At 44.9% G+C, this 27340-nt stretch overlaps 1 protein-coding gene across 1 annotated transcript; it reads left to right on the top strand.

Moving 5' to 3' along the window:
• Positions 1–2561: 2561 nt before the first annotated feature.
• Positions 2562–27340, top strand: TOP2A (DNA topoisomerase II alpha). The gene is made up of 35 exons (XM_032788952.2): positions 2562–2704; positions 2806–2961; positions 3601–3691; positions 4364–4427; positions 5542–5687; positions 7510–7607; positions 8002–8214; positions 8411–8584; positions 8810–8911; positions 9572–9709; positions 9882–10020; positions 10361–10518; positions 10999–11124; positions 11697–11807; positions 11904–12009; positions 12723–12832; positions 13444–13536; positions 14005–14119; positions 14456–14577; positions 15332–15480; positions 16098–16329; positions 16439–16573; positions 16701–16901; positions 18265–18460; positions 19551–19642; positions 19981–20127; positions 20222–20305; positions 20980–21177; positions 22082–22187; positions 22481–22621; positions 23115–23259; positions 23408–23472; positions 24471–24608; positions 25087–25316; positions 25711–27340. Exons 1-35 carry the CDS (start codon positions 2672–2674, stop codon positions 25855–25857), a joined length of 4701 nt encoding a protein of 1566 aa, XP_032644843.1. The 5' UTR covers positions 2562–2671; the 3' UTR covers positions 25858–27340.

Consider the following 27340-nt stretch of genomic DNA (forward strand, 5'->3'; position numbering starts at 1 on the left):
CAGCCTCTTGTTGTCAGAGGTGTGAATAGTCTTATTTAAATCCAAAAGTGTCACTGACTTAAAAACACTCACACTGCCTCCCCTGGCCGTTCTGAAAAAGGTTTTGAAGTGGGTGAAATGTCCACCTTCAAGCACGTTCTCCAGTTTGTGTGTGACCGTCCTGACACCCAGGCCCTCATCTGCAAAGAGCTGAGGCCCCTGCACCCTCCTCATCCCGGCTGGAGCTGTGGGTGTTCAGCATCTGTGCAAGTCCGGCACCCAGTGCCTCCTATGGGCACTCAGAGAGTGAAGAAACCACTTGTGAACAGCTGGGTTTGAACCAGTAACTGGGGTCTGAACCACTGCCAAGGAGGTTTCCCTGCCGGGGCTCACAGCACGGCCAGTAACCCTGGAGAGATGGCGTAATCCAGTCTCATGATGTCACTGCACTTGTGCCTATGACCTCGTGGGATTCTGGACTGCACAGAAAGACTGTCTCATTGTTTACATCCCCCAGGGCTGTTAACTGTAGGCAGCACAGAAGGAAGGTATCTCCCCGTGAACTCCAACAGCCCGAAGGAGAGCAGATGGGGGCAGCAAGATGAGCGGACGGGGAGACTGCATGAGGAGAACTGCAGCAGCTCTCTGGAGAGGTTCCCAGGCAAGGGCAGGTTTGCGATTCAGTGTTAATGACCAAGGCAATGGGCTTCCCTGCACGTGTGAAGCCTCGTTAGTGCTTGCCGATCCTCAGGCTAAAAGCTGCCACAGAAACACGCGGTCAGATTTGCCACTGCTGTACAGTCCCTTTGTGCTGGCCATGCTGCCACAAAGGAGCCAGAGAACAGGTGTACATGAGGTCCCTCTGTGCCTATCACCGGACAGGGATCCTCTCCCCAAGCCGCCAGACTGTGTGCCACACCTGCAGAAGACCCCCACTCCCACCCCTTCCCAGCGCAGGGGGCAGGCTAGGGATGCCTTGGAGGAGGGAAAAGGCAGATCAGGTGTAGGAGAAGGGGTTGCTGGGGCAGCCCTGTATCCCACTGATTCCTGGCTGCCACGAGACCAGAAGAGCTACATTGTCTGTGCCAGGTACTAAACTGACCCTTCAATCCCTTCTGAACAGCAAAAAAGCAGCCTACCTCTTGTATGCCCTAGACCTGGTGCAGGAATGAATCCCCCTGATAATAAATTAAGGGTAAATGTGGCATTTTGACAGAAATGTGGGTAAATGTCCCAAACCTTCAGTCTGTACTTGGGAAAAACTCTCCTTGGTCCATGCAAAGACTGTGGGCAGCCAGGACTGACACAGGATTTCGGATATTACCATTATATCTTATTTATTTAAACAAGCCAAATATTACAAAATTGTACTAGGTGAAAGTGCCTAGAAACAAATGTGATCCCGGTGACATTGGTTTCACCATCTAAACAGAGTAAAGTGCAAAAAGTAAACAAGTAACTTAAAGGAGAAACAGATTTGGAATTTTTAAAAAAAAATTATCTTTAGCAGTAGGTGTCCTATTAATAAAGAGGCAAAGGAAGGAATTACTGCAGAATTTAAGATCTCTCTCAAAAAAATAAGGCTTCCAGCCCTTACATATGAAAAGAAAATCTTCCAAACTGGATTGAGTTCTGCTGTCTTCCTGGGTCGACAACCCATGTGCCTGAAACACCACATCTTAACAAAGAAGCCTAAGGATATGATCTAGAAGCCACAACCCTTAACTATTTCACTGCTGATCACATTAGCAGAAAGATCCAGCAAAAGAGCTTGTTTTGCTGGCGGTCTGTCGGAAAAAACCCATAAAGACATGGGCCCCATCCTAGTGGCTAGAAAAATCTTGTTCCCTGCAGCCGATTCCCATCCAGGGCTTGCTCATTTTCAAATCTCACCACAAACCGGAGCTTCCACCACTTCCCTTGAAACGCTCACTGGTGGGCCTGGCCAGTCAGCATGATCAGGGGCCGCCCCTTTCCCTACAAGCCGGCTCCTCTGCATCACACCCCTGGAGCCCCCACGCTCGCAGTGACTGAGGGTGGCAGGGGCAAGGATGGGGACGGCTTTGGCAAAGGGAGGCAGCACCTGGGTTCAGGGATGAGTCACACAAGCCCCAAGGCTGAGCCCCACTCAGGGGCAGAGTTCTGGGCCCTGCCCAGGGCAGCCCTAGCCCCAGCTGGGCACACAGGCTATGCCAGGCTGAGCTAACACCATGTACCCCCCTCGTGCCACGTGGGAGCCCCTCACAACAGCTGTTCATGGGAAGCTGGGAGGGGTCAAAGGTTGAGCCTGATCTTTGACCCGATGCCTATGAGGCCGGAGACTTAGCCTGTTTCATTGTTATTGGTTCAACTGCCTGCCAGTCACTTGAATGTCCCAGCTGATTGGTGAAGTTTGAAAACCTCCACGCCTCTCTCCTTCTTCCTCGGCGTGTGAATGGCTGGTTTGAGCCGGGCCGGCTTCTTGTGATTGGTGGGTGGTGCCCGCTCCTCTCCCCTCCCCCCGCTTGCACGCAGCCCGAGCGGCGATTGGTGGGGAGGGACGGAGCTCTGCGAGCTGATTGGCCGAGGGCTTTGGGCGGGCTGGACGGAGGTTTGAAGGGCTCCTCGGGCTCAGACGTTAACGGACTTTCTGTGGGAGCGCGCGGGACCGATCGAGCCGGGCTACCGGGACTGAAGCGAATCGGGCCCCGCCATGGAGCTGGACGAGTCCCTGTCGCCGCTGAGGGTGGGTGGGTGGGTCGGGGGAGCCCCGCGCCCCTCCCCCTGGCCGGCTGTGCCCGGCTCCGGCTAACGCCCGCGGCGGCGCTTCTCTCTGTCCCCCCGCAGCCCGTGCACGAGAACCCCAAGGTCGGCCAGGGGCGGCCGGCGGCGGCGGCCGGGAAGCGGTTGTCGGTGGAGAGAATCTACCAGAAGAAGACGCAGCTGGAGCACATCCTGCTCCGGCCCGACACCTACATCGGCTCCGTGGAGTTCGTCACGCAGGTACCAGGAACGGGCCCGAGCGTCACCTCTGTTGTGCAGCGCCGAGCCCCTGGGGCTCAGCACAGAGCCGGGGCCGCCGCACGCTCCCCGGGACAGGATCTGTGGCGCCATCGCCCGCTCTCCCCTGGGCTGTGAACCATAAAGCCCCTGGCTCGGGGAGCCTGGCTGGCAATGGGCACGTGGTGCTCACCTCAATGCGCCGTGACCTTTCTCCGTGGCTTTCAGTGCTGATATCAAGGGATCGGTGCAGGCCGTCTGCTTGCATGGGCCTGATGCTGCCTGGACACTGGAAAGAAATCCCAGTAGCAAACAGAGCCTGTTCAGTGCTACTTAATACCTGGACATAAATGGAAAATCATCAACATTTTAAAAGCAACGAAGAGTCCCGTGGCACCTTATAGACTAACAGGCATGTTGGCGCATGAGCTTTCGTGGGTGAATATCCACTTCGTCAGACGCAGTACTTCTGTGAGTCTGTAAGGTGCCACAGGACTCTTGTTGCTTTTTACAGATCCAGACTAACACCGCTACCCCTCTGATAATTAACATTTTAAGCACAGTTGGAGAACAATCTGGTTTTGGTATATAACTGCAGATCAGGAAATCAGTGAAGACTGTGTTTCTTAACTTTATTTTCAGCAAATGTGGGTTTATGATGAAGATGAGGGCATCAGCTGCAGAGATGTGACTTTTGTCCCTGGGTTGTATAAAATCTTTGATGAAATCCTAGGTAAGTTGAGAGATGACAGTTCAGTTGCTAGCAATTTATTCCACTGAAAACAAATTGTGGATGCTATATGTGTTAAATAAGAATCCATAACCAAAATTTTCATAACTTTTGCATCATTTGACCAGCTCTGAAGTTGATCAAATAATATCCATTGAATAGTTTGATAAACAATATAATTGTGTTGGGTAAAAATGAGTGTAATGTATGATAGTAATTTAAAATAGTGTTTCTAAATTTGGAGGTCTTGAAAGCTGTCTTTTGAAAGAATGCCGCTTTGTACTCTTAGCGTGACTCAGTTGAAAACTGCCTCTTTAACATGGAAAATCTGTAACGCCCAACCTGATTTTCAGTAGCTTCTCTTCCTGAATTTGTGTACATCTTTACTCAGATATAATGCTGTCCTCAGGAGCCAAAAAATCTTACCACGTTATAGGTGAAACCGCGTTATATCAAACTTGCTTTGATCTACTGGAGTGCACAGCTCCACCCTCCCAGAGCACTGCTTTACCGCGTTATATCCACATTCATGTTATATCGGGTCACGTTATGTCGAGGTAGAGGTGTATTTTGTTCTCTTGAATACTCTGGGTTTAATTTTGTTATAAGCAGCTCAAATTTGTGTCTCATCTGTGAATGTAATTTGGTAAATTTAAAATCCTTTCTCCATTTTAGTCAATGCTGCAGACAACAAGCAGAGGGATAAAAACATGTCCTGCATTAAAATTACAATTGATCCGTAAGTCTTATTTAATTTTTCAATGGTTTCCCATCTCCTCAGGTGCCAATATGGGGAAAGTATCTCAGCATTCAGGGACTCAAGGATTTTCTCCTTCCGATGCTGTTCTATTAGAGTGGCATAAGTAAAGAGAGCTATATGTTGTAGCCCATTGTTTCTCAGTGACTGACCTGACTGGTGCTGGTCCCTGAGATCTCCCTGACACAGGTTAGGAAGGCAGCAAGCCAGTCCCTGGTATAAAAAAGATTGAGAAACAGTGTTGTAGCTCACCCACTTAGACTAAATGTAACTCTCCAGCTCTTCAAATATCAACAAACTGTGAAAGCTTGTGTTTTCCCTAATCTGGTTCTCCCACAAAGTGGTGATTTCAGGTAAATTCTCTGCTTTTATCCTTTATTCTCTACCTATTTTGCCCTTTTCAATATATTTCACACACACACACCTTTTTCTCACAGAGCACATATATTTGGCATGTTTAATGTCATCTACTGTGTCTGCACATCTGAAACTACTGGGATTTAGTTTACTTGTGCTCCCTCTGCCGACTGTTTCTGCAGTTGCTGAACAGAAACTTTGCTTCTGCCAAAATGGTGGCTTTTTTCCCTTAGCAGGAGATGTAATTAAAAATATAGATTAGATACTTTGAATCCAAAGAATATTTCACACTAGATAAAAGTTTAGGGTAGGTCAAATTTGGCCCTTAAGGCATTTGGCAATTTTCCTAAGACTTAGTAGTAAAGTAAAAGTAGTAGCTATAAATTAAGAGAATTTAAATGTATATTGCCAACTGATTTCGGCCCAGAAATCTGACCTATGTTAGTATTGCCTTCAAAGAGTATTTTGAAACAGACTTTTAAAAATGACTTGACCAATCTACACTACTAGAATCCGAAGCTTGGTGTTTCTCTGTCATTGAAAAAATGAGTTTATTTCAAACATCTAAGAACGGGGAGTGGTACAGAACAATGGCAAATAAAAAGCTCTTTGTTTTAGAGCCCTTTATGAACAAATGAGCTACCAAAGGGATTTGAAAGACTTCATATGACATTTTTCATTCCACAAGTAAAACAGTTCAGTCAATTTCACTTTTACAGGAAAATTTTTTTCTTTCCAGGGAAAATAATACAATCAGTGTATGGAACAATGGGAAAGGTATTCCTGTTGTAGAACATAAAGTGGAAAAGGTGTATGTACCTGCTCTTATCTTTGGGCAGCTATTAACCTCCAGCAATTATGATGATGATGAAAAGAAAGTCACAGGTAGGAGACTGTCAGAAATTCCATATATTAGGTGGGGAAATATTTTTTGTGCAGCCTGATCACTGAACTACCCAAGTGTGTGTGAACAAGAGTTGGCAGCAGAGGATCAAAAGCCATCCAGATTTAGTTATTGGAGGCTTGTTCTGAGCAGCAGTGAAACTCACACGTCCTTAAGTGTCACTGAACCACAAGCTAAGTTTCTGCTGGGAGTCCTTTTCAGAGGGTTCTGAATGTTCAGTTATGGTAGGCACTCTTCCAGTGAGCAGAGCCACCATTCTTCTGTAGCAAGGTGTCACGGAGTCCCTGGGCGATGCTCTGGAACTGCTCCCTACAAAGCCAGTCAGGACTATAGTGAAGTCTCTCTCTGAGCAGACTGTCTTCAGGGCAAGAAGTTCACATGGCTTCCACTTTCCTGCGTCTGACCTTGGAGCATTCAGCATCCTCTGCCCCTCTGTGCGCTTCCCACAGTGAGTCCGCCCAGGTGGGGTCCTTGGGAAGCCACAGGGTCCTGCACCCCCACTTCGCAGTCAGACGTGACTCTTAGCCAGCCAGTAAAACAGAGGTTTATTAGATGACAGGAACATGGTCTAAAACAGAACTTGTAGGTACAGAGAACAGGACCCCTCAGGCGGGTCCATTCTGGGGGGCAGTGGGCCAGACACTTACGTCTGCACTTCAGTCCATGTCCCCAGCCAGCTCTAAACTGACTCACTCTCCAGCCCCTCTTCCTCTGGGCTTTGTCCCTTTCCCAGGCCAGCAGGTCACCTGATTTCTTTGTTCTCCAGCACCTTTAGCTATCACCTTGCAGGGGGCAAGGGCCCAGGCCATCAGTTGCCAGGAGACAGTGTCGGCCATTTCCGTACACTGGCCCTTTGCTCTGCAACAATTACACCCTCTTATCCCACCACCTAGAGACTTAAGAAATGCACAGGGGAAACTGAGGCGCCTCTACAGTATTCAGAGGAAACATTAAGAACAGTCCCACTTCATCACACAAGGGCTCTAAAACACAGCATCGTTGTCATTGTCACTGCTGCTACCCAGAAAGCCGTGGATTTCTTTCTCATCAATAGGGACAGGGTAGAAAAGAGGATCAAAAAACATAATAATAATTGGAGGAAGAAGAGTGGGAAACTCCTTTCAGACAACATTCAAAAATAATTTGAATAGAGCAGGATCCCCAACACGGTGCCCACGGGCGCATCTAAATGCGCCCGCATCCTGGCCGATGGTCAAGCATCTGCCGAAATTCAGCGGCATTTTGGCGGATGCTCGACTGCCGCCCCAGTCCTTTGTCTGACGCCCGCCAGACGAAAAAGGTTAGGGACCACTGAAATAGAGCAATGGTTCTCAACGTGTGGTGCATGAGCCTCTGTGGGTCTGCAGACTGTCTTAAGATTTCCAAAGGAGTCCACGCCTCCATTTGAAATCCACAAATGAAAAAAGATTGAAAACCGCTAGAGTAGAGTGCTCCACATTCTTGCTAATGTAGAAATGGGGGGCTCCAAATTTATCAGAGACCCGCTGCCTATGATCAGTACTAAAAATTGAGCTCCAGAGCCACATTAAAGGAAGGGTATCCCAGTGCCCCGCTTTCCAGCAGATAATGTACTGTGATGCGGAAAAGGCCAAATCCCTATGAAGGATCAATATTCCAATGAACCAGCCTTAGGGTTACATACCAGGTGCACAGGACAGCTTTGTGTTCTATCCCACATTTTGGTCATACCAAAGTGCCTGAATTCCTATTAAAACACTCTACACTTTTTAAAGGGTTTATCATAAAAGTAACAACACAAAGATCATTGCTTTATAATTCCAGGTGGTCGAAATGGTTATGGGGCCAAATTATGCAACATATTCAGTACCAAATTTACAGTGGAAACTGCATGTCGTGAGTACAAGAAACTATTTAAGCAGGTATGGATGATCTGCATGGCGTCAGTTGCTTATTTCAGTAGGATGTAATTCCAGAGGGGTCGATTTATGAACACTTGTCTTCAATTTGCTCCCATAATATGTGGGTGCAATTTATATTATTTAGATCCAGGTGTTACAACTGGGGTACATTTGGCCTACAGTCAGTCACTGTACTGACCTGTACATTTAATTAACTATTGTCTGAAAATCCCAAATCAGCTATTAGAGTAAGAATAAATGGACCAGAAAAAAAAACCAAAAAACTAATGTTCAGCATATAAGGGAGTTTTTCCCTCAATTGTTAGTTTATTACTAAGTTTATCTACATTTTAAAAAATTGAGCTAGCTCCTCATGTATTTGAAATTTGCATCTTATCAAAGTTTTCTTTCCCAGACCTGGACGGACAATATGGGAAAGGCTGGTGAAATGAAACTGAAATACTTTGATGGAGAAGATTATACATGTATCACTTTCCAGCCTGATCTGTCTAAGTTTAAAATGACAAGTCTGGACAAGGACATTGTGGCACTGATGTCGCGAAGAGCATATGATATTGCTGGGTGCACAAAAGATGTCAAAGTCTTCCTAAATGGAAAGAGGCTGCCCGTGAGTGACTGTTCCAAAAACATTAATTCCTATAGGTTTCCCTTCCACTTAAGCTGTGAGATTTTTTTCTAGATAATGCAAAAACTTAAAAATATTATGCAATGTGGGAATGGAGTTCATGGGTGACTCTTCCATGTACTCTGAGCAGGAGCATTTGAACCTGTTGTCAACAAGCTGCCTGCATTTCTCTCTGCAGGTGAAAGGATTCCGTAGTTATGTGGACCTCTACGTGAAGGACAAAGTAGATGAAACTGGTAATGCACTTAAAGTTATCCATGAGGAGGCAAATAATCGCTGGGAGGTGTGTTTAACTTTAAGTGAAAAAGGCTTCCAGCAAGTTAGCTTTGTCAACAGCATCGCCACCACAAAGGTAACTTTCCTTTACCACATTTAGACTAGCTAATGGTGGGCTTTGTTACTAATTTTGTTGTCTATCTTGGCATTTTTCATGTATATAATCAGTGAAAAATCGTTAGTTTGCCTAATATGCAAAGGCTATATGTAGTTGTAATGCTTATGGCTGATAACTAAAACATACCAAATAGTTTCACCCTTTCCCTCAAGCTTGAGCTCATATTTGGTCCTTTCTCTCTAGGGTGGCAGGCATGTTGACTATGTAGCTGACCAGATTGTAAATAAACTCATTGAAGTTGTGAAGAAGAAGAACAAAGGTGGAGTTGGAGTGAAGCCATTTCAGGTACAATCTCACGATATGCATGATGGAAAACCAAACTGTACTGTGAACTGAACCAACAATCTAGGATACTGTTTGTTACATTCATTTGATCACTGATACTTTTTTTTAACTAATTAGGAAATACTGCAGGTAAAGTGCATTAAATATTGAAGTCAGAGTTTCCAGTTTTAGTCAGCTGTCTGCCCTTTATTCAGCACCTGGGAAAAATAGCTTTGGCTGACACCCTCTGGAGTCAGAACACAATAATGTGTTTAGGGCAGTGGAGGGTGCACAGTGTATACAATGTATTTCAGTTTTAGTGGGCCCAGTTAGAATTGAACTGCACTAGGAAAATGACTTGCTGGGAGAATATCTGTGTAGCAAAACAGCCAGTGATTTTCTTGACAATCCTAACAATATAAAATCAAGCATGAGTGTTCACTGGCTGTCTGACCTACTCTAATCTTAACTGGTACTGCTGTGAAAATGCCCTTTAATTCTGTTCAATCCTAGACATCTAGTAATATTTTTAAAAAAAAATTCTTTGCCGATTGGTAGTTGGGCAGATTCTACATTTCAGTGTGTAAGCTGGCATATCATTTCAGGAAGCAGCTGGGAGTGACACTACTAGAATGAGATGCGTTTGTATGAGTTTGTCATGATGGTTAAATTTAATTACAGGTGAAGAACCACATGTGGGTTTTTGTGAACTCCTTGATTGAGAACCCAACCTTTGACTCTCAGACTAAGGAAAATATGACTCTGCAGGCAAAGAACTTTGGCTCAACTTGCAAACTGAGTGAAAAATTTATCAAAGGTGTAAGTATTGAGGTGCAGCAATTAAATGCCAGCTAGAGGCATCTGTGAAATTGCCTCTTAAATTGAATGTGGTGAATATTGTACATATGAACTAATTTCAGTTTAAACAGTGAAAAGGATATAACATGCCATGGTTAAGACAACTTCCACAATTGGCTCTTCTGTATTGCAGGCAGTCAGCTGTGGTATTGTGGAAAGTATCCTAAACTGGGTAAAGTTTAAAGCTCAGAACCAGCTGAACAAGAAGTGCTCAGCTGTGAAACACACCAGGATTAAGGGAATTCCTAAACTGGATGATGCCAATGATGCTGGTAAATGTTTTAGACCATTTCTAAGCACAGTCATCTCATTCAAGCACAGTAGCAAAGGCCTTATCACAAACAAAAAAGAAAAATTGTTTCCTGTCCAGTCATGTCATCTACAGGAAATTATTTAAACTGAGAACAGAAAAATTGTGTGAAATGTAGTTTATCTTAAATTTTCTCTTCTTGAAATCATTGACTTTGGCAACAAGTGCCAACTGCTGTCCAACTAAATCAATGTACGTGTTAAAATTACTCATTCCACAGATAGCACGTTTCCTAAAAGTATATAAATGCTGAGTTGACTTTTTGAATCAAAATGTTGATGAGGAATGAATTGCTTTTCTAGGTAGTAAGAATTCCACAGACTGTACGCTTATCCTGACAGAAGGAGACTCAGCCAAAACACTGGCTGTTTCTGGTCTGGGAGTGGTTGGGAGAGACAGATATGGAGTATTCCCCCTTCGTGGAAAAATGCTCAACGTACGAGAAGCCTCTCATAAACAGGTTTGTGGGAATGCCTTTGGAAACAATTACTTTCTAGAGACATGGCATGCTTTAAGTGTAGTGAAATATGCTCTGAGCTGAGACTATTACACTCTAGTTGGAAACCTAGTGTAATGTAACTATAGTAATGGCATCTTAAATAAATATTTGAGGCTATTCTCACCATCAGCCTATCTTGCAGATTAAGGAGCGGCATTGACAGATTTAGAAAGTGAGTCCTATCTAGTGCTTTGCCTAAGGGATAGTAGCTGTGATCTGGAGTGTGAAATCTGTTTGAAACCTCTTAGAGTAATTCAAGCGCTAGACATCAGTTTGAACAATAGTACATTTCAAAACAGAGGAAAGAGACTCCATGAGAAAACAAAGCACAGTCAGCAGGTCCTGCCTGACCCAGAGCCTTTTCCTTCGTTTTTTTGAATTACATGAACTACTACGTGTGTCCTGGAAAATAAGTCCTTGTTTGATGCAATCTTTTTTCAGATAATGGAAAATGCTGAAATCAACAATATCATCAAGATTGTGGGTTTGCAGTATAAGAAGAACTATGACGATCAAGAATCGCTGAAGACCCTTCGCTATGGAAAAATTATGATTATGACAGATCAGGTTAGGTTCACTTAAAGATCAATATTTCTAAAATCAGAAAAATTACAAGAGAAAATATGGCTAGCAGATAAAGCAGGGTGGATCTGCATTGCTCCTCTGAGCACTGTTTTACCTGACTGGTTATCCATGCGTTCTTATCACACACTCTTAACAGTTTCCACTTTGTACTGGGACCACCATACTTCCTTCTCATAACATGAAACAAAATAAAGCAGTGGGAAATATCTCCACCCTCTGCTGCTGCTCTGTAGTGCTGAGCTCTGTGCCAGGCAGATTGGGAAGTCTGGAAAGAGACTAGCACCCGGATGCCCTCTGTGGCCAAGAATGGTCCTTCAGGATTTTCCCCATTTCTTGGTTAAGTTCCAGGCTAAAATCTGGAAATCATAGTCTGCTGTCCAAATAGTCACACAGGTTGGTTTCCATGAGCCGGATCCCGGGAAATGCTGAGAGTCATTGGGAGTTGAGGGTGCTAAGCATCTCCCAAGGATTGGATGGTATACTGCTAAGCTGAGGAGCACTCGCTTTCCAGCATGCCTCTGGTTAAAATCTGCCTTCTGAAAAAACTGTTTCAGGATCAAGATGGTTCCCATATCAAAGGCTTGTTGATTAACTTCATCCATCACAACTGGCCATCTCTTCTAAGGCACCGTTTTCTGGAGGAATTTATTACTCCCATCATAAAGGTAAAAGGCTTCCTAGATAGTAATCTAAACAAGTTGAGGAAAGTGTTAGTCTGGAGCTACAGGTGGTTTCACAATCATAATTTTCATTCCCTCTAGGTTTCAAAAAACAAGGAGGAGTTTTCATTCTATAGCATTCCTGAGTTTGAAGAGTGGAAAAACAATACTCCAAATCACAAATCCTGGAAAACCAAATACTACAAAGGTTTGTCATAAACCCTGTGTGGTAGTGCTCGGAGGCCAAGTAAGAGCACTCTCATTAACACATAAATATATACATGAGTGAAATGTAAGTGCTCTAATATAGCATAATAAACCACTCTGAAGATGTGCAAAGGGGAGCACCTAAAAACCTATGTTAAATGGGGTGTCAGTCTGTTTGTTCAGAAAAACACCTCTACAAATGCAACCATGATCCTACAGGTATCCATTCTCCAAGTGTCAGTCCTATCTGCTTAGTTCACTGGATTTATTCTGGCTGTCCACAGTGCAGAGCCAGTAGAGATTTGGAAGTGAGATCCATGTCCTTCGGCTCTACTGATGGCAGTGCATGCTGAATTCTGATTCCAGAATCTTTTCATGCCAGTTGCCTGATGCAGAACACAGCCGCCTGATCAGAAATTAGCTTCAGCCTGCAATAATAGCTTTTGGCATTTGTGGAAGTCATTGATAGACTGAATGTAGAACTTTTCTGTGTGTGGTGACCTTCTGTTTAACTCGTGGATTTCATGATACCTTACATTTGTGCACAAGTACCTTGCATTTCAAAGGTAGTTTGTTTTCATAAAGCCATTGCAGCAGGTCATCAAAAGTTTACAGGATATACCACGGAGGTTAAAGACTTCTTGAAATATTTCTTTAAACTGTAGCTTAATTTGTGCAGGATGTTATTTGGACTCACTGGTATTGGCTCTGCAGGTTTGGGTACCAGCACATCAAAAGAGGCTAAAGAGTACTTTGCAGATATGGCAAGACATCGAATTGGCTTCAAGTATTCTGGTCCGGAAGATGATGCTGCGATCACCCTGGTAACTAGGAATACCTGAATGAATTACTGACTTGTTACTACTTTTAGTAGTCTGTTACTTAGTGTGCTGTGGTATTTTCTGTTAACATGGTCTGAGGCCTTTGCGCGTGAGACAAAGTATCTTTGTTAACACTTCCTTGTTAACTTGCTCCACGCCAGTCATGATTTTATAGACCTCTATCATATCCCCCCTTAGTCTTTTTTCCAAGCTGAAAAGTTCCTCATTATTAATCTCTTCTCACATGGAAGCTGTTCCATATCCCTAATCATTTTTTTGCTCTTTTCTGTACCTTTTCCAATTCCAATATATTTTTTTGAGATGGGGCGACCAGATCTGCACATGGTATTCAAGATGTGGGCGTACCATGGATTTATACAGAGGCAATATGATATTTTCTGTGTTCTTATTTATGCCATCAAGGTTTTGGTTAGGATTAAGAGTAAATTATTGCATTTACTATGCTGTTAAGCCAGCCTGTTTAGCACGTGCTGGGCTTTGTTCTTCTGGTTCACGCCCTCCTGCATACTGCTTTCATTGACAAGAGTAGTCCCCTGCGGGGAGGCTGAGTAGAGATGGTCTTAAACTTGACTCTTCATTTTGTGAATTTACAGGCCTTTAGCAAGAAGAAGATTGATGAACGGAAGGAATGGCTGACTAATTTCATGGAAGGCAGAAGACAACGGAAGCTACATGGTCTGCCAGAGGTGAATGGTTTTAAATACATTGAGGAACGCAGTTTTCCTGTCTTTCCCTTTCCCCAGGGCTGAGTGCAGTTTCATTTTGGTATATTAGAACAGTGTATAATATAGATTCAGGGAGTCGGCCAGTAGGAGATGTTTGCAGGATGCTACAGATCAGCGTCTTCCTGCCCACTCCTCTCAGCTGGTTTGTGTAGACTCATTGTCAACTGACCAGTGATTAAGTTGATTTGACATAGAACACTTAACCTGGGAATAGATTTATAAATAGAGAAGTGGTAAATGAAACTGGATTGTGGGCAGTGGAATTTCATTTTTATAGTGATGGCAGGAAGCTTTTGAAAATGGCAGCACTACAGCTGGATTCAACTAGCTATATAAAACAGACTTTCATTGTATCAAGGCCATCTTGCTATGACAGAAGATGTGGGTACGAGCTCTTTAAGGCAACTTTAAATCTTTTTTTGTCTTTAGGATTTTGTATATGGGAAATCCACTAGTTATCTGACATACAATGACTTCATTCACAAAGAGCTGGTCCTGTTCTCAAACTCCGATAATGAGAGATCCATTCCTTCCCTAGTTGATGGTAAGTTACTCTTAGATGGTAGGATTTTTAGTATGTTCTGCCAAGAACTTAGTATTTGAATGCCTGCATGCCTATAAGGGAAGCAATATATAGTCTGTTGGCTTGAGTTCAAGACTGAGAGTCGGGAGTTCTGGGTTCTGTTCTCAGATCGGCAGCTGATTTTTTTTTTATATCCGTGGGCCAGTCTGTCTGTCTTTCCTGCTATAAAATGATGACTAATACCCACCTCTTAGGGGGTGTAAGTGCATAAATAACTTTGGGGGCCTTAGCTGAAAGGCACTTTAATTGCACAGTATTGTAATGATCACTAAGGCAAATGTCATTTTCCCAATAAAGGTTTGAAACCCGGTCAAAGGAAGGTTCTGTTCACGTGTTTCAAAAGAAATGACAAGCGAGAAGTGAAGGTTGCCCAGTTGGCTGGTTCTGTAGCTGAGATGTCCTCCTACCATCACGGTGAGGTAAGAACTTACCCTGTACAGTGTTGAGGGGAAAACTCTTGACTCCATACTCAAGAAACTCCTAGCACAGGGAGGAAATAGTGGAGGTAAAACTCCCAAACAGAATGGATACAAGTTAGTTTGCTTGGTTTTTGTGCGTTACACTCTGAATTTAACCCTAGGTTGTTGGATCAGTCCACCCTGCTTGGGTATTCTGTCAAGTGCTGCCTCCATAAACTGGGCTAGTGACAACCAAGTGTGTTGTAAAAGTGATACATGTAGGCTGAGATTTTTTTTCAAACATGCCTAATTGTCATTAAAGTGAATGAGAATTGGGCACTGAAAATCCCCTAGATGGCTTTGAGAATTTCAGCCTGAGTGCCTTGCAGCTGATCAATGGTGAGGTGTACTGGTGCTAGCCACAGAGGAAGATGTCCATCCTGCTTTCCTGTTGGGCAAGGTGGGGATTAAACAGCCATTCATAGAATGAGTGAGGGGGTTTGATAAATGTTACAGGGCAATCCAGGAAGTTTCCTCTGCCTCCTCAACTTGGGACAGAATAAAGGAATGTCTGTTCCTAAGGATCTGAGATTTAAGTTTTGATAGTGGGAATCAGATATCTTGTTTCATCAGTTTCCATTCTTATTGGCTTGACTCTGCCACACTCACCTTCCATCCTAGTCCTGCCTTTCCCTGTGCTTTGGATGACTTGATCATGCGACTCTGTCCTTTTCAATTTTGCACTGTACGGTTTCAATTTATGTTTTCATTGCAGGCATCACTGATGATGACCATTATTAATTTGGCTCAGAACTTTGTGGGAAGCAATAACCTCAACCTGCTACAGCCAATTGGTCAGTTCGGTACCAGGCTGCATGGTGGAAAAGACTCTGCCAGCCCTCGATACATCTTCACAATGCTCAGGTCAGTAGTAATGGCTTGTCAGATTAGCATTTGGCTTGACTTAGATGGCTGCATTTGAAGATTGTCTCATTCTAGGTGCTTGCTGACCAGTGATCAGAAGACATTCCTTTTTTAGCTCTGACATCAGAGCCTGTTCTTGCTACCCGAACACTTCCTGCTTTTACTACTATCCCTTTTGTTATGTGTCAGCATCCAAGTGAGACTTGGAATCACACTTATTTGGATTCAGATCAGTTACACTTTGCTATTGCTTTCTCGCACAGTAGAGAGGAGTGAGATGAAACAAGGATGAGAGCAGGAGAGAGGAACAAGAACTGAGGAGCAGTTAAGAAATGAGGCTGTGCTTGTAGAGTTAAGCGTAGTGTCCTTGTGGAGGTGCAGTTGTCTCTCTGACCCTGTAACGCCTTCTGTTACACTGTTGTAAATGTGTTCCTTGAGTTCATACATGATTCTTGCTTTGATGCAAGGTACCCCATGGAACATGAAATCTTTCCAGGATTTCTGAATTTTGTACAGATCTTCTACATTTGGTCTGAAGTTCTGGAATTACTCATTTGGTCGTTCCTATTTTCTAAACACAAGAACTTAGGCCCAAATTCTCTCGTCGTCCTTTCTAGTTCATTGGCGCGGTTGATCTTCCCTGCAACGGATGACAGTATTCTGAGGTTCCTGTATGATGACAACCAGCGCGTAGAGCCAGAGTGGTACATGCCTATCATTCCTCTGGTACTGATAAACGGAGCAGAAGGTATTGGCACTGGCTGGTCCTCTAGGATCCCCAACTTTGATATCCGAGAAGTTGTGAATAATATTCGCCTCCTGATGGATGGAGAAGAGCCCTTGCCAATGGTAAGTAGATCCATTAGGAAATCAGTTACAGCTCAATCTTAAGATTATCCACCAAATATTGGCACATTTATCAAAGTATAAGTTGAACCCAGTATTCTTTACTATTTAGCTTCCTAGTTACAAGAACTTCAAGGGTACAATAGATGAACTGGGACCAAATCAATACCTGATAAATGGGGAAGTGTCTATCCTGGATTCAACAACCATTGAGATCTCAGAGCTTCCAATCAGAACATGGACACAGGTAGGAAATGCTAAATTGTCCCCAGGAAAGTATCTTTTGTCCCATAAAACAAAAAAGGGATGGTTAGTGTTCACAGCTTTGCTGCCTGGGAGAATGTACAGTTGACTTGTTTTAATTCTTTCCTCAGACCTACAAAGAGCAGGTGCTGGAGCCCATGTTGAATGGCACTGAGAAGACTCCACCACTAATAACGGACTATCGAGAATATCACACAGACACCACGGTCAAGTTTATAGTGAAGATGAGTGAACAAAAACTGGCTGAGGCAGAGGCAGCTGGGCTGCATAAGGTCTTCAAACTCCAAACAAATCTCACATGTAACTCCATGGTACGTGCCAGCTCTCTGTAATCAGATTATCACTAGGAGTCTCTGATTTAAAGGAGTTTAACTGAAAAATCTAATTTAATCACAAATGCTTGTAGCATTTTTGAATGAAGACACGAAAGAGACTGACAGCAAAAATATCCTTCCAGATGGAACCCATTTACTTCACTTTTCTACCTTGCTCTTATGTTGCTATCTTAAAGTGCCATTCCATAAATACACCTCTACCCTGATGTAACGTGAAACAATATAACACAAATTTGGATACAACGCAATAAAGCAGCGCTCCGGGTGGGTGGGGCCATGCACTCCGGCAGATCAAAGCAAGTTCAATATACTGCGGATTCACCTATAACACAGTAAGATTTTTTGGCTCCCAAGGACAGCGTTATATCTGGGTAGACGTGTATCTTTGGAAAGTCAGGGTGTACCCTGGGATATCTGGGGCAGCGTAAGGGGGTGTGGATTTGGTTGTCCTACTAGAGGTGATCCTAACATATTGTATAATCCACTGGAGGCTCCCACACTGTAACAATGCCAGCACTGACATTAGCATTACATGATGAGAGTGACAATGTAATGTCATGATGCAACAGTTAGATCCCAAAGGGCAAAGTTTTAACCTTCAAACAGCCCAATGGGCCTGTAGCATTTTTCTAGGAGCTTTGAAATCCTAAAACTGCCTCTCCTGGTTGGTGACTTACACAGAAACAGAACAGTTGGGCTGAGAGGGACCTCAAAGGTTATCTAGTCTAGTAGTTTTCAAACTTTTTTTTCTGGTGACTCAGTTGAAGAAAATTGTTGATGCCCGCAACCCAATGGAGCTGGGGGGGAGGGGCTTGGGGTGTGGGAGGGGCTCAGGTCTGGGGCAGAGGGTTGGGGTGAGGGCTCCCCCAGCTCCCATTGGCCAAGCTGGTGCTCTGGGTGGGGGCAGCAGATGGAGCACTGTGGCCCCCCCACTTAGGAACCAGACCTGCCGCTGGCCATTTCCAGGATGCAGCACGGTGTCAGAATAGTTAGGAATTTGCCTGTCTTAGCTGGGCAGCACCGCCAACGGGACTTTTAATGGCCCAGTTGGTAGTGCTGACCGGAGCCGTTGCAACCCAGTGCCTTACATTCTGCAACCCAGTACTGGGTCGTGACCCGCAGTTTGAAAACCACTGATCTAGTCTATCCCGTACGGTGAGGCAGGATTAAGTATACCTAGGTCATCCTTGATAGGCCTGCGTGCAAGCTGGCGTAGTGTGTAAAATGACAGCTGTTTTGATTTGCATGTTAATTATAAGACAAATGTGCCCCTCAGCGTAATTCAGTAGTTTTGCATGTCACCTTCCAGTCATAACTAAGACTTTGTCCTCTGCCCCAGGTTCTCTTTGACTCTGTAGGCTTTCTCAAGAAGTATGAGACTCCTCTGGATATTCTCAGAGAATTCTTTGACCTCCGACTCCAGTATTATAGTTTGAGAAAAGAGTGGCTTACAGGAATGCTGGGTGCAGAGTCTGCAAAACTCAACAACCAGGCTCGCTTCATCCTGGAGAAAATTGAGGGCATAATAGTGATCGGTATGTAGTCTCTGTGATGGCTTTGGGTTCTAGTCAAATGTCCTTTTTCAAGCCAGTAGACAGGCTCAGTGCTCTCCTGAGGGCTCTTATCTGTTCAATTTGCCTTTAATAACTCATGTCGGAGCTATCCTCCCTTTTTGATGAAATGCCACAGGAAGCCGCTTCAGTCTGCTTAGTCTTACCAAACAGAGGATTCCAGTATGCAGTACTCAGAATAGGATATTACATAACTTTTGGATTGTTTATTCTGTTCAGAGGTTGAAAGATTTTCCAGCAATTGTTTAGCAAAAACAGCCCACCAACTTCTGACCTAGTTGGATTAAAATTGAGCATGAGTGGAAGTGGTAATATTTGCTTTTCTGTTTCTAATTGGAGCAGATGATTCTTGAGCCCAAGTTTTTTTTCCTGTATTTCCATGCTGAAGTTCAATGTTATGTTCTGACTGGACTTGCAACTCCCCAGGATTCCAAATGTAACAGCATTTGGAAGAATCATGAGCTAGGAACAGAAAACAGCTCTTCCGGGTCTCCCAAATTCAAACCTCAATCACCTTTGCCATCTCTATCCAAAAGGATGTACTTTAGTGTGTGCACGTAACCAAATCCACTGAAGATGTACATAGATGCATTTTCCTAAAGAGCAATGCTTCAGAGTTTGTATCTAGAACCAACCTTGTTAAATTATTTTCTCCTTCCCTGAAATGCACCAAATACAAATATGCAAAGTCTTCAGGCAGGTGTCCTTAATGAGCATTGTAGCAATTTGGCAGCCTGACAACACTTCTTGATCAGCCAGGCCTCTACATTTTAGTACAGCTGCTGGCTCATTTCACGTGTTACTCTGTGGTTCCTTTGTGGTAATGTTTGCAGTAAGGATGGAGAGACTATTTCGTAGGGTCCTGTGGGATGCTGAGCTGTTACAATCACGCTGAGCTAGTCTGTGACTCTTATCTATGCCATCAGTGCTGGCCCACGATCTTGTCCCAGCTTTACGATTTCCTGGGTCACCAGTAAATGGTAAATGTCATGCCCATTCTCAGCCAGTGAAACACGAACTTCAGGGTTTCAGTAACTGAAATGTCTGTTTACAGAAAACAAGCCCAAGAAGGAGTTAATTCAGGTCCTTATCCAGAGAGGGTATGAATCTGATCCTGTGAAGGCCTGGAAAGAATCTCAGCAGAAGGTAACTTTTCTATCAACTTCTCTTTTCCAAATCAATCTGTCTAGTATCTGAAGACCTCCTAAGGATTTAAAAAACAGAAATAACTAGCAAATGTGCTGTTCCTTTCTAGCATATAGGTTTAAATTGCCCGTTTGTTAGTGCATGGGGTCCTTTTTGGGAAAGGTAAACCAAATACGAGTTTTGTATTTAGTTCTGAAGGTGAGGCCTCTTTCATTCTTGTTTCTTGTGGCACTGAGTTCCATAGTCTAGGTCCAGCTGAAAAAGTTGTCTCAGAGCACAGTCCTCCTCTTTCTATGGAAACGTATTTATAGAAGTTGAGGTTCTAAATCTCTCTGTAGGGTGCAGAAGAGGAAGAGAGTGACAATGACCAGGATAACGAATCTGCTGCTGCCTCTGGCCCAGACTTCAACTACCTGCTAAATATGCCTCTCTGGTACCTGACTAAAGAGAAGAAAGATGAGCTCTGCAAACAGAGAGATAACAAAGTATGTTGGTTGGTTGTGTTCTTCTAAAGCTAGAAAGTGAAGTGGTGTTTAAATTCAAATGAGCAACTAATGTTTTCTGATTGGCTCATTCTAGGAAACGGAGCTGGAAAATCTAAAACGTAAGAGTCCCTCAGATCTGTGGAAGGAAGACCTGGCTGCCTTTATTGAAGAACTTGAGGTATGTAGATGTTCAGTGTAGACAGCTATGAGATCTTGATCTGCTTTGTTTCCATCACAGAAACCTAAAGAATATAACTTGAATGTGCCATATGAGCCTGATCTCCCCCTAGCAGAGGTGTAGGCCCCAGCCTTATCCATCTTGCTGGGTGGGACAGGGTGTCCCTGCCCTGGGGCAGAGCTGGAACCATTAGAGAGTCCAGCCAGGAACAGTGGCTGTTGGAAGGCAATGAGATGAGATGGGACTTTGGGACAGGTGAGGGAATGCCAGAACTATGAAGTAGTCAGGGAAGGCCTGGAGCAGAGAGCTTGTTGGAAGAGGATACTGCAGACAGGACGATGAGCCTGAGTGGTCAGACTATGTCCAGATCGTAATCAATACTTGTGCAGCTTTGTACTGACCTGGCCTTTGTCCATTTCAGTTCTGGTTGCTCTGCTGTACTTTTTTACCAATTCCTTCTATTCTCCGAGTAGTAACTGGAACTGCAGCTGTGGCTTAAATAGTACCTTGCAAATAGACAGGTCTGTGGAAGCTTCACCTCATCAGATGATAGGAAATGCACCATAGAGTCATTAGAGTCATTCACCGAGTATCTGCAAAGGGTTGTTTTTCATGGTAGAACAGGCATATTTTCCTTCAGCTCACTGGTTGTTTTTTTACAATCACCTCTGCAGGTTGTGGAAGCCAGAGAAAAACAGGATGAGCTGGGTGGGAGAGCTGGCAAAGCTGTCAAAGGGAAAGGGGGGAAACTGAAGGTGAAGAAGCTGCAACTGGCTGAAGTTTTGCCCTCGCCACATGGCAGAAGAGTTATCCCTCGAGTAACTGCTGAGATGAAGGCAGATGCGGAGAAGAAGACTAAAAAGAAAATAAAGGTAAAACAAAACACTTGAAAGCACTCTTAGTTGGGATCCTTCTTCATCCAGCCTTCCCTTTGAAATTGCAATTTTGGGTAGGTGAACATGACCCTGCACAGCAGATGCCTGCTACGCTTCTGTGCAGAGTTATGGGGTAAGCTTGGATGATGCTCTCCAGGCCAGCAGAGAATAGAACCTGTCCCTGGAATCACTGAAAGACATGTTCGAACTGGTGTATTCCACTGAATAGGAACCCTGTAAGAGACAAAGTGCTGCAGGCAAGTTCACCTCTTCAAACTGGCATTTGCGTTTCCAGTGACATTATTTCTGGTCACTCAGTGTATCATTGCTGTGGATATTAGAGTCCAGGGCAGAGTTTTGCCTATGCTGTACATTGTTCATTTAAACCAGATTCGACCTTTCCCTGTGGCTACTTGTAGTTATACAATTCAGCCAATCATCACCTACAAAAACAAATTATCCCCTCACCTTTTGTTTGCCCTGCAGCTAATCTCATGGCTCCTTCCCACACAGCCTGTTCCCTCAAACAGATGTTCCAGCTAACCTGCACTCTGTTTTTAAACACACCCTGCTCAGCTCTGCATCCCCCCACACCCTTCCTGGGATGCCACTGGGACATAAAAAGGCAGCAAAGCTCTGGCAAATGGGCAGGGCAATGTTTTTCTGTATTTAATGGTTGGCTCTTGCTGTTTAGCAAACTCATCTGCTTTTGAGAATGATCACACCTGATTTGCTTTGGCTGCTCCAAACCAAACCAGCAGTTTATTGCTTCATGTACTGTAATGTGGTATTTTAAACTGCTAGTTCATCCCAGTAAAAATGCTAATCTCTTTTATCTGTATTCAGCCATTTTAAATATGGAAGAACCAGGCAGAGCTCTCTCATCTCTTTGTATCTTTAGACTGAAAAAACGGAACTTGAGGAGGATCAAGAAGGAAACTCGTCAGAAGATAAGAAACCTGCAAATCTTAAACAAAGATTAGTAAAGAAATTTAAAACTGAGCAAGGTAAATATTTTGTACATGTAATCCCTTCAGTGGAAAATGAGGGCGGTTCTGAATTTGGTTGTATGAACATGTCTGGGAATGAGAGGTGGAATCTGGGACCAGAATGCTCAAAAGAATTAGGTGAGGGATGTGGGAAATGATCATTGTTTGGAGGCATGACCAGAATGTGTCTCCTGTGTTTAAGCCAGAACCTGCTTTGTTAGGTGCTTTACCGCTGACTTTAACTTGGACTTCTGAGTGCACAGTGCACACGTAGATTAGCTGATACCTCTGTGCACATCCAACTCTTTCAGGTACTAAGAAACAGTCCACTTTGCCATTCAAGCCAATAAAGAAAGAGAAGAAACGAAATCCCTGGTCTGACTCAGAATCTGATTCAGAGTGTGATAGTGAGGTGGCCCCTCCCAGAGAGAGACCGATTCGCCAGACAGCAGGTGAGCAATGCCACATGGACCAAAGTGAACACTTAATGAAGGGTGAAATGGGACTTGAATCCGTAAGACTTGGCTACACCAATTATAGAGGCCCCACAGTCAGATGATCCCAGCAAGTCATCATTTTTAAGCTGATCATTTATTGTGCTATACACAAGAACTAGTTAATTCTATTATTCAGTCACACGTCGCAGCTCTATTGGTCACACCTTTGGTGTAGTGGGGCAAAAGTGAAGGGGTAGTAATCTTGAGTAACCCAAGAAATGTGGCTATTTAGTTTAACTGCTGCATAACTATTTTATAAAATCAGCTCTTTTGTTGGTTAGCAAGCCCAGATCTGTGCCCATTACACTGGATTCTCTCATAGGCGCAACCTTCAACATCTGTAGGTAAAATATGACACAGATCATTGAGATACATGCAACAAAACCCATAAAGAGGTCTGATGAATTGTACAGTTAACAGATGAATTGTGTCTCTTTCATTTTGTTAGCAAAAACCAATTACACATTGGATTCGGATTCAGATCTCACTGACGCAGATGGGAATCCTCAGTCTCAGGAGGTCAGCGATGAGGATATTGTCTCAGAAGCAAACTCACCGGGGACGTCTGCTCCCAAGGCCAGGGGGCCCCCCAAGTGAGGATCTTTCTGTATACAGTGGCTAGAGCTGGGGTTTGCTGAATTATGCTCAGTGGTTTATATTGGATAGGAAGCTACATTTTTTCTTTGTGGATGAATTGTTTAATACATGAGTTCAAAAATATGTTGTGGGATTGTGTTCTAGGAAAGCCAGTGAAAAGGCAGCTAAAGAAGAATCGAAACCCCAGCAGGTGCAAAGTGCTATCTGTAGTAAGTATATGCCCTGAATGAGATCTTTGGTTGCCCTAATACCCTAGACTGGTTGAAAGCGTGCGGGCACCCTGCGATGTTTCGATACGTGCTAGACACGGACAAAGCAGAAGGTTATAACAAACTGAAAAATCTCCTCATTGTGAGATGTTATTAGGAAGTCAGGAGAGCTGGCCACAGTGAGCTGCTTTATTCTAGTCTGGCTCTGCAGGTCAAATCGACATCATGATTAAGCCAGACCTGAAAGTGGATCTCGTTTTTACAGTTTGAGTGGATCAGAAATTAGCTCATTCCTGTCATAGGGTCCCCGGGTGATGCTCTGGAACTGCTCCCCACAAAGCCAGGCAGGACTTTGGGGAGCCTCCTCTCCCTTGGAGCAGACTGTCTCCAGGGCAAGAAGTTCACACAGCTTCACCTCCTGGGTCTCTCCTTGGAGCATTCAGCATCCTCTGCCCCTCCGTGCACTTCCCACAGCAAGTCCCCCCAGGCGGGATCCTGGGGAAACCAGAGGGTCCTGCACCCCCACTGCACAGTCAGACGTGACTCTCAGCCAGCCAGTAAAACAGGGGTTTATTAGCTGACAGGACCACGGTCTAAAACAGAGCTTGTAGATACAGAGAACCGGACCCCTCAGCCGGGTCCATTCTGGGGCCCAGCAAGCCAGACAACCCCATCTGCCCTCACTTCCCGTCCCCAGCCAGCCCCAAACTGAGCCCCCCTCCAGCCCCTCCTTCTCTGCTGAGTTCCTTTCCCGGGCCAGGAGGTCACCAGACCTCTTTGTTCTCCCACACCTTTAGCATCCCCTTGCAGGGGGGAAGGGCCTGGCCATTAGTTGCCAGGAGACAGAAGGTCGGCCAGAAACTGAGGCCCCCACACAGTATTCAGAGGAAACATTAAGAACAGCCCCACTTTGTCACATTTCCAGTCTTGTATTTACAGTCAGACTGAAATAGTAAGAGCCTGGGCCTTGAATTCGCTGTTGATTTTATTTACTCAAGTTCAAATCCAGGATACTGAGTATGAAAATCTGAGTCAAACTTCTGCAGCTCCTTCTGTCTCTGCCCCTCTTGGTAAGCCAGGAAAAGCTGCACCCAGAAGACCTGCTGCGGGCAAGAAAACCACCAGTGCCACTAAGGGTAGGTGAAGTTCAGTCTTTCAGAGCTACAGAAAATCACTACGGTTGTTTGGTTCTGATTACTGATGTATGTGGAAACAATGGTGAGCCCAGGTATTTGCCATTTAGAGGCCAGGGTGTTGACTTGAGCTTTTAATGATTTTGAAAAGGATCTGGAGTTTATGGCAAAAGGCCTCTTTAGTCACTGTCATTTTTAAGGAAAAATTCCATTTCTGGGCATACTACTGTGTGCTCTTTCCATCTCTGCTTCACGCCGCGTGAGAGCCTAGAGCCTGAGTCACGTGCTTTTAGGGTGAGCAGCTGGATTTGGAAGCAAGAAAGAGAAGGCTTCATAGAGGTCCCTGCATGTCTGTCCTGTGCATGAGGGAACCAAGCAGAGAAACGAGGGCGTGTGACATCACCATGTTTCTGCTGGAAATGAAACTCGCAGGAAGCAAGTAACTAACCCAAAGGCTTAACTGCAGCTGTTGCTGTTTCAGATATGCAGCCTTCCATCGTGGATGTTCTAGCCAAGAAAAAGGCAGCACCCAAGTCCTCCAAGACAGCAACAGCCAAGGCAGGAAGTTCAGACTCCAGCATTGACACAGCAGCCCCTAAGAAGCCGGCTCCCGCCAAGGGGAAGAAAACCACCGCCAAAAGGAAGCCAGCCTCAGACTCGGATTCAGATTCTGATTTGGGGTCAAAGCCTCCAAAGTCGTTTACAGTTAAGGTTCGTATTGTGCCCTGCACGAGGCACAGAGAGGTGCCCCCCGCCATGCCTGGTTTGAAGAAGGCAAGCACTCATTCTGGGGCATCGAGTGTAACTTCAGTCATTCTAGTGGGACGGGGCTGTAGGAGCCCCATGTCACACCTCTGCCTGCTGCTGGCCTTGGGGCATGTGGCCAGAGGAAAGCAGCTGCATTTGGGATGCTGCTAAGCCGCATCAATCCCAAAATGCAGTTTTGGTCCCGGGCATGAGCCTAGGCGCCAGCCCTGGGACCAGAGGAGTGCAAAGGGCAGCATCCTTGTATAGCCGACGTGCTCTGGGGACTCCTTGGCCCTGGCTCTGGCCCAGTGACTAGAGAGGTGTCAGATGCTACATACCCGTTTGTTTTCTTCCCCAGAAATCCAAGGTGGAAGACGAGAGTTTTCATATTGACTTAGAATCTGACTTGGACAGCCCAGTGGCGCCTGCTCCCTGCACGAGGCCTGGCCGTGCTCGAAAGCCCATTCAGTACCTGGAAGAGTCCGAGGAGGAGGAGATGTTTTGAGTTTTAATATGAAGATTTTAAAGTGCTGCTGTCCTTCTTGATTTACAAACTCGTTCTTGGAGCAGAGCTCTCAGCAGGTGCTGTTGATTCTCCCCAGAGAATTGCAGGTCTCAGGTCCAGGAAATTGTTTTATTGAATAATTAGTGCTTGCCCAGAAATGTACCACTGCATGTGAGTGCTGATCTCATTCCCCCGCACACACCCGAGTTAGACGATTTCCATTTGTTGGAACAAGACCCTCTCCAGCAAGAATCAAGCATGTACAGTTAGTGGGTGAGAATCCTGTGGCCAGTTAGCTGGAGGAGCTAATTTCCCTGGCCTTTCATGGTCATTTTAGTGCAGAAGCAGACTTTTAAGCCCACCAAATACCTTATCCCTTCATGTATGCTCCCTCCTCTTTTGATTGCCTTAAAGAAGCTGTAGAAATGTTTTACTGCAAGTCTCTAGGCTGAACAACCACAAGAGATTCAAAAATACAAGCTGCAAAGTGAGGTGAGACCTCTTGGTCAGAGGGAGGTTTTCTTGGTTTTACCCTTCTCACGCCTTCACAATCTGTCAGTTCAGTCCAAGCCTCACTTTGCTCTTTTAGTGGCCAACATTTTGCCACCTTCAGAGTTTTCAGCTGTGCCACTTAAGTCCGATTTGGACAACTTGCCCTGAGAAGATGATGTGTGCAGCTCAGGCTGTGCCCATTCCACACTCTGTGTTCCCGCCTCCATTGTGTTCAGCCCTGCAGTCGCTTCTCAGGTAAGAGCCCTTTGTCCCCAGGAATAAACTGTAACATCAACTGCCCGTTGGGTGCTTGAGCCCAGTGCTGAGGGAGCAAGCGACCTTGGTGGAGCGGGAGCATTGATGACGAGGGAGCACAGCGCAGGGCTGTGGAGGTGCCTTCAGTACTGGCTACGGCCAAAGAAAATCCTTAACATTGAGAAGGAACGTGGTCGTTCCAGTGCCCCCATGGCAGACTGGCCATTAGGTTCCTGTGCTGCTGATGTCCCAGGTAGGGATATTAGCTGACTGCCTCCTCACACGTCTGAAACAAGTTTAGTCCTAGTGACAAGGGGCTTCCCACTAATTTCTCCAGTGCTCAGCTGTGGAACGTGAGTGCAGTTTCTCTGTCAGGCCTGCTTACGCCACCCATTATCTTGTCAGGTCTGCGTGCCTGGAATCGTGCTGACCAGGATACCAGCTTGAAGCCAGTTGCCACAGACATCTAATGGGCAGGGTTTATGTAATCCAGGTTCCCACGCAGAAGGAGCTGGGAAGTGTGTCTTGTTCCTCTTCCCCGAAAAGGCATCCCCTGGAGGATTTGCCCACTGTTTCTCTGAAGGGCTGATGTTCAATGTGTTTTTCCTAGAGCCAGTTCCAAGGTGCTGAGTGGGATTGCTTGAGTGTTTGTCTCTGTAAATATTTTCTGTGTTTGTAACATCCTGATGTTCTAACTGCCATTCTTGTATTTCTGTAATAAAGGATTTTTACACCA

Source organism: Chelonoidis abingdonii, chromosome 21 (genome assembly GCF_003597395.2).
Source record: "Chelonoidis abingdonii isolate Lonesome George chromosome 21, CheloAbing_2.0, whole genome shotgun sequence".
Classification (NCBI taxonomy): Eukaryota; Metazoa; Chordata; order Testudines; family Testudinidae; genus Chelonoidis; species Chelonoidis abingdonii.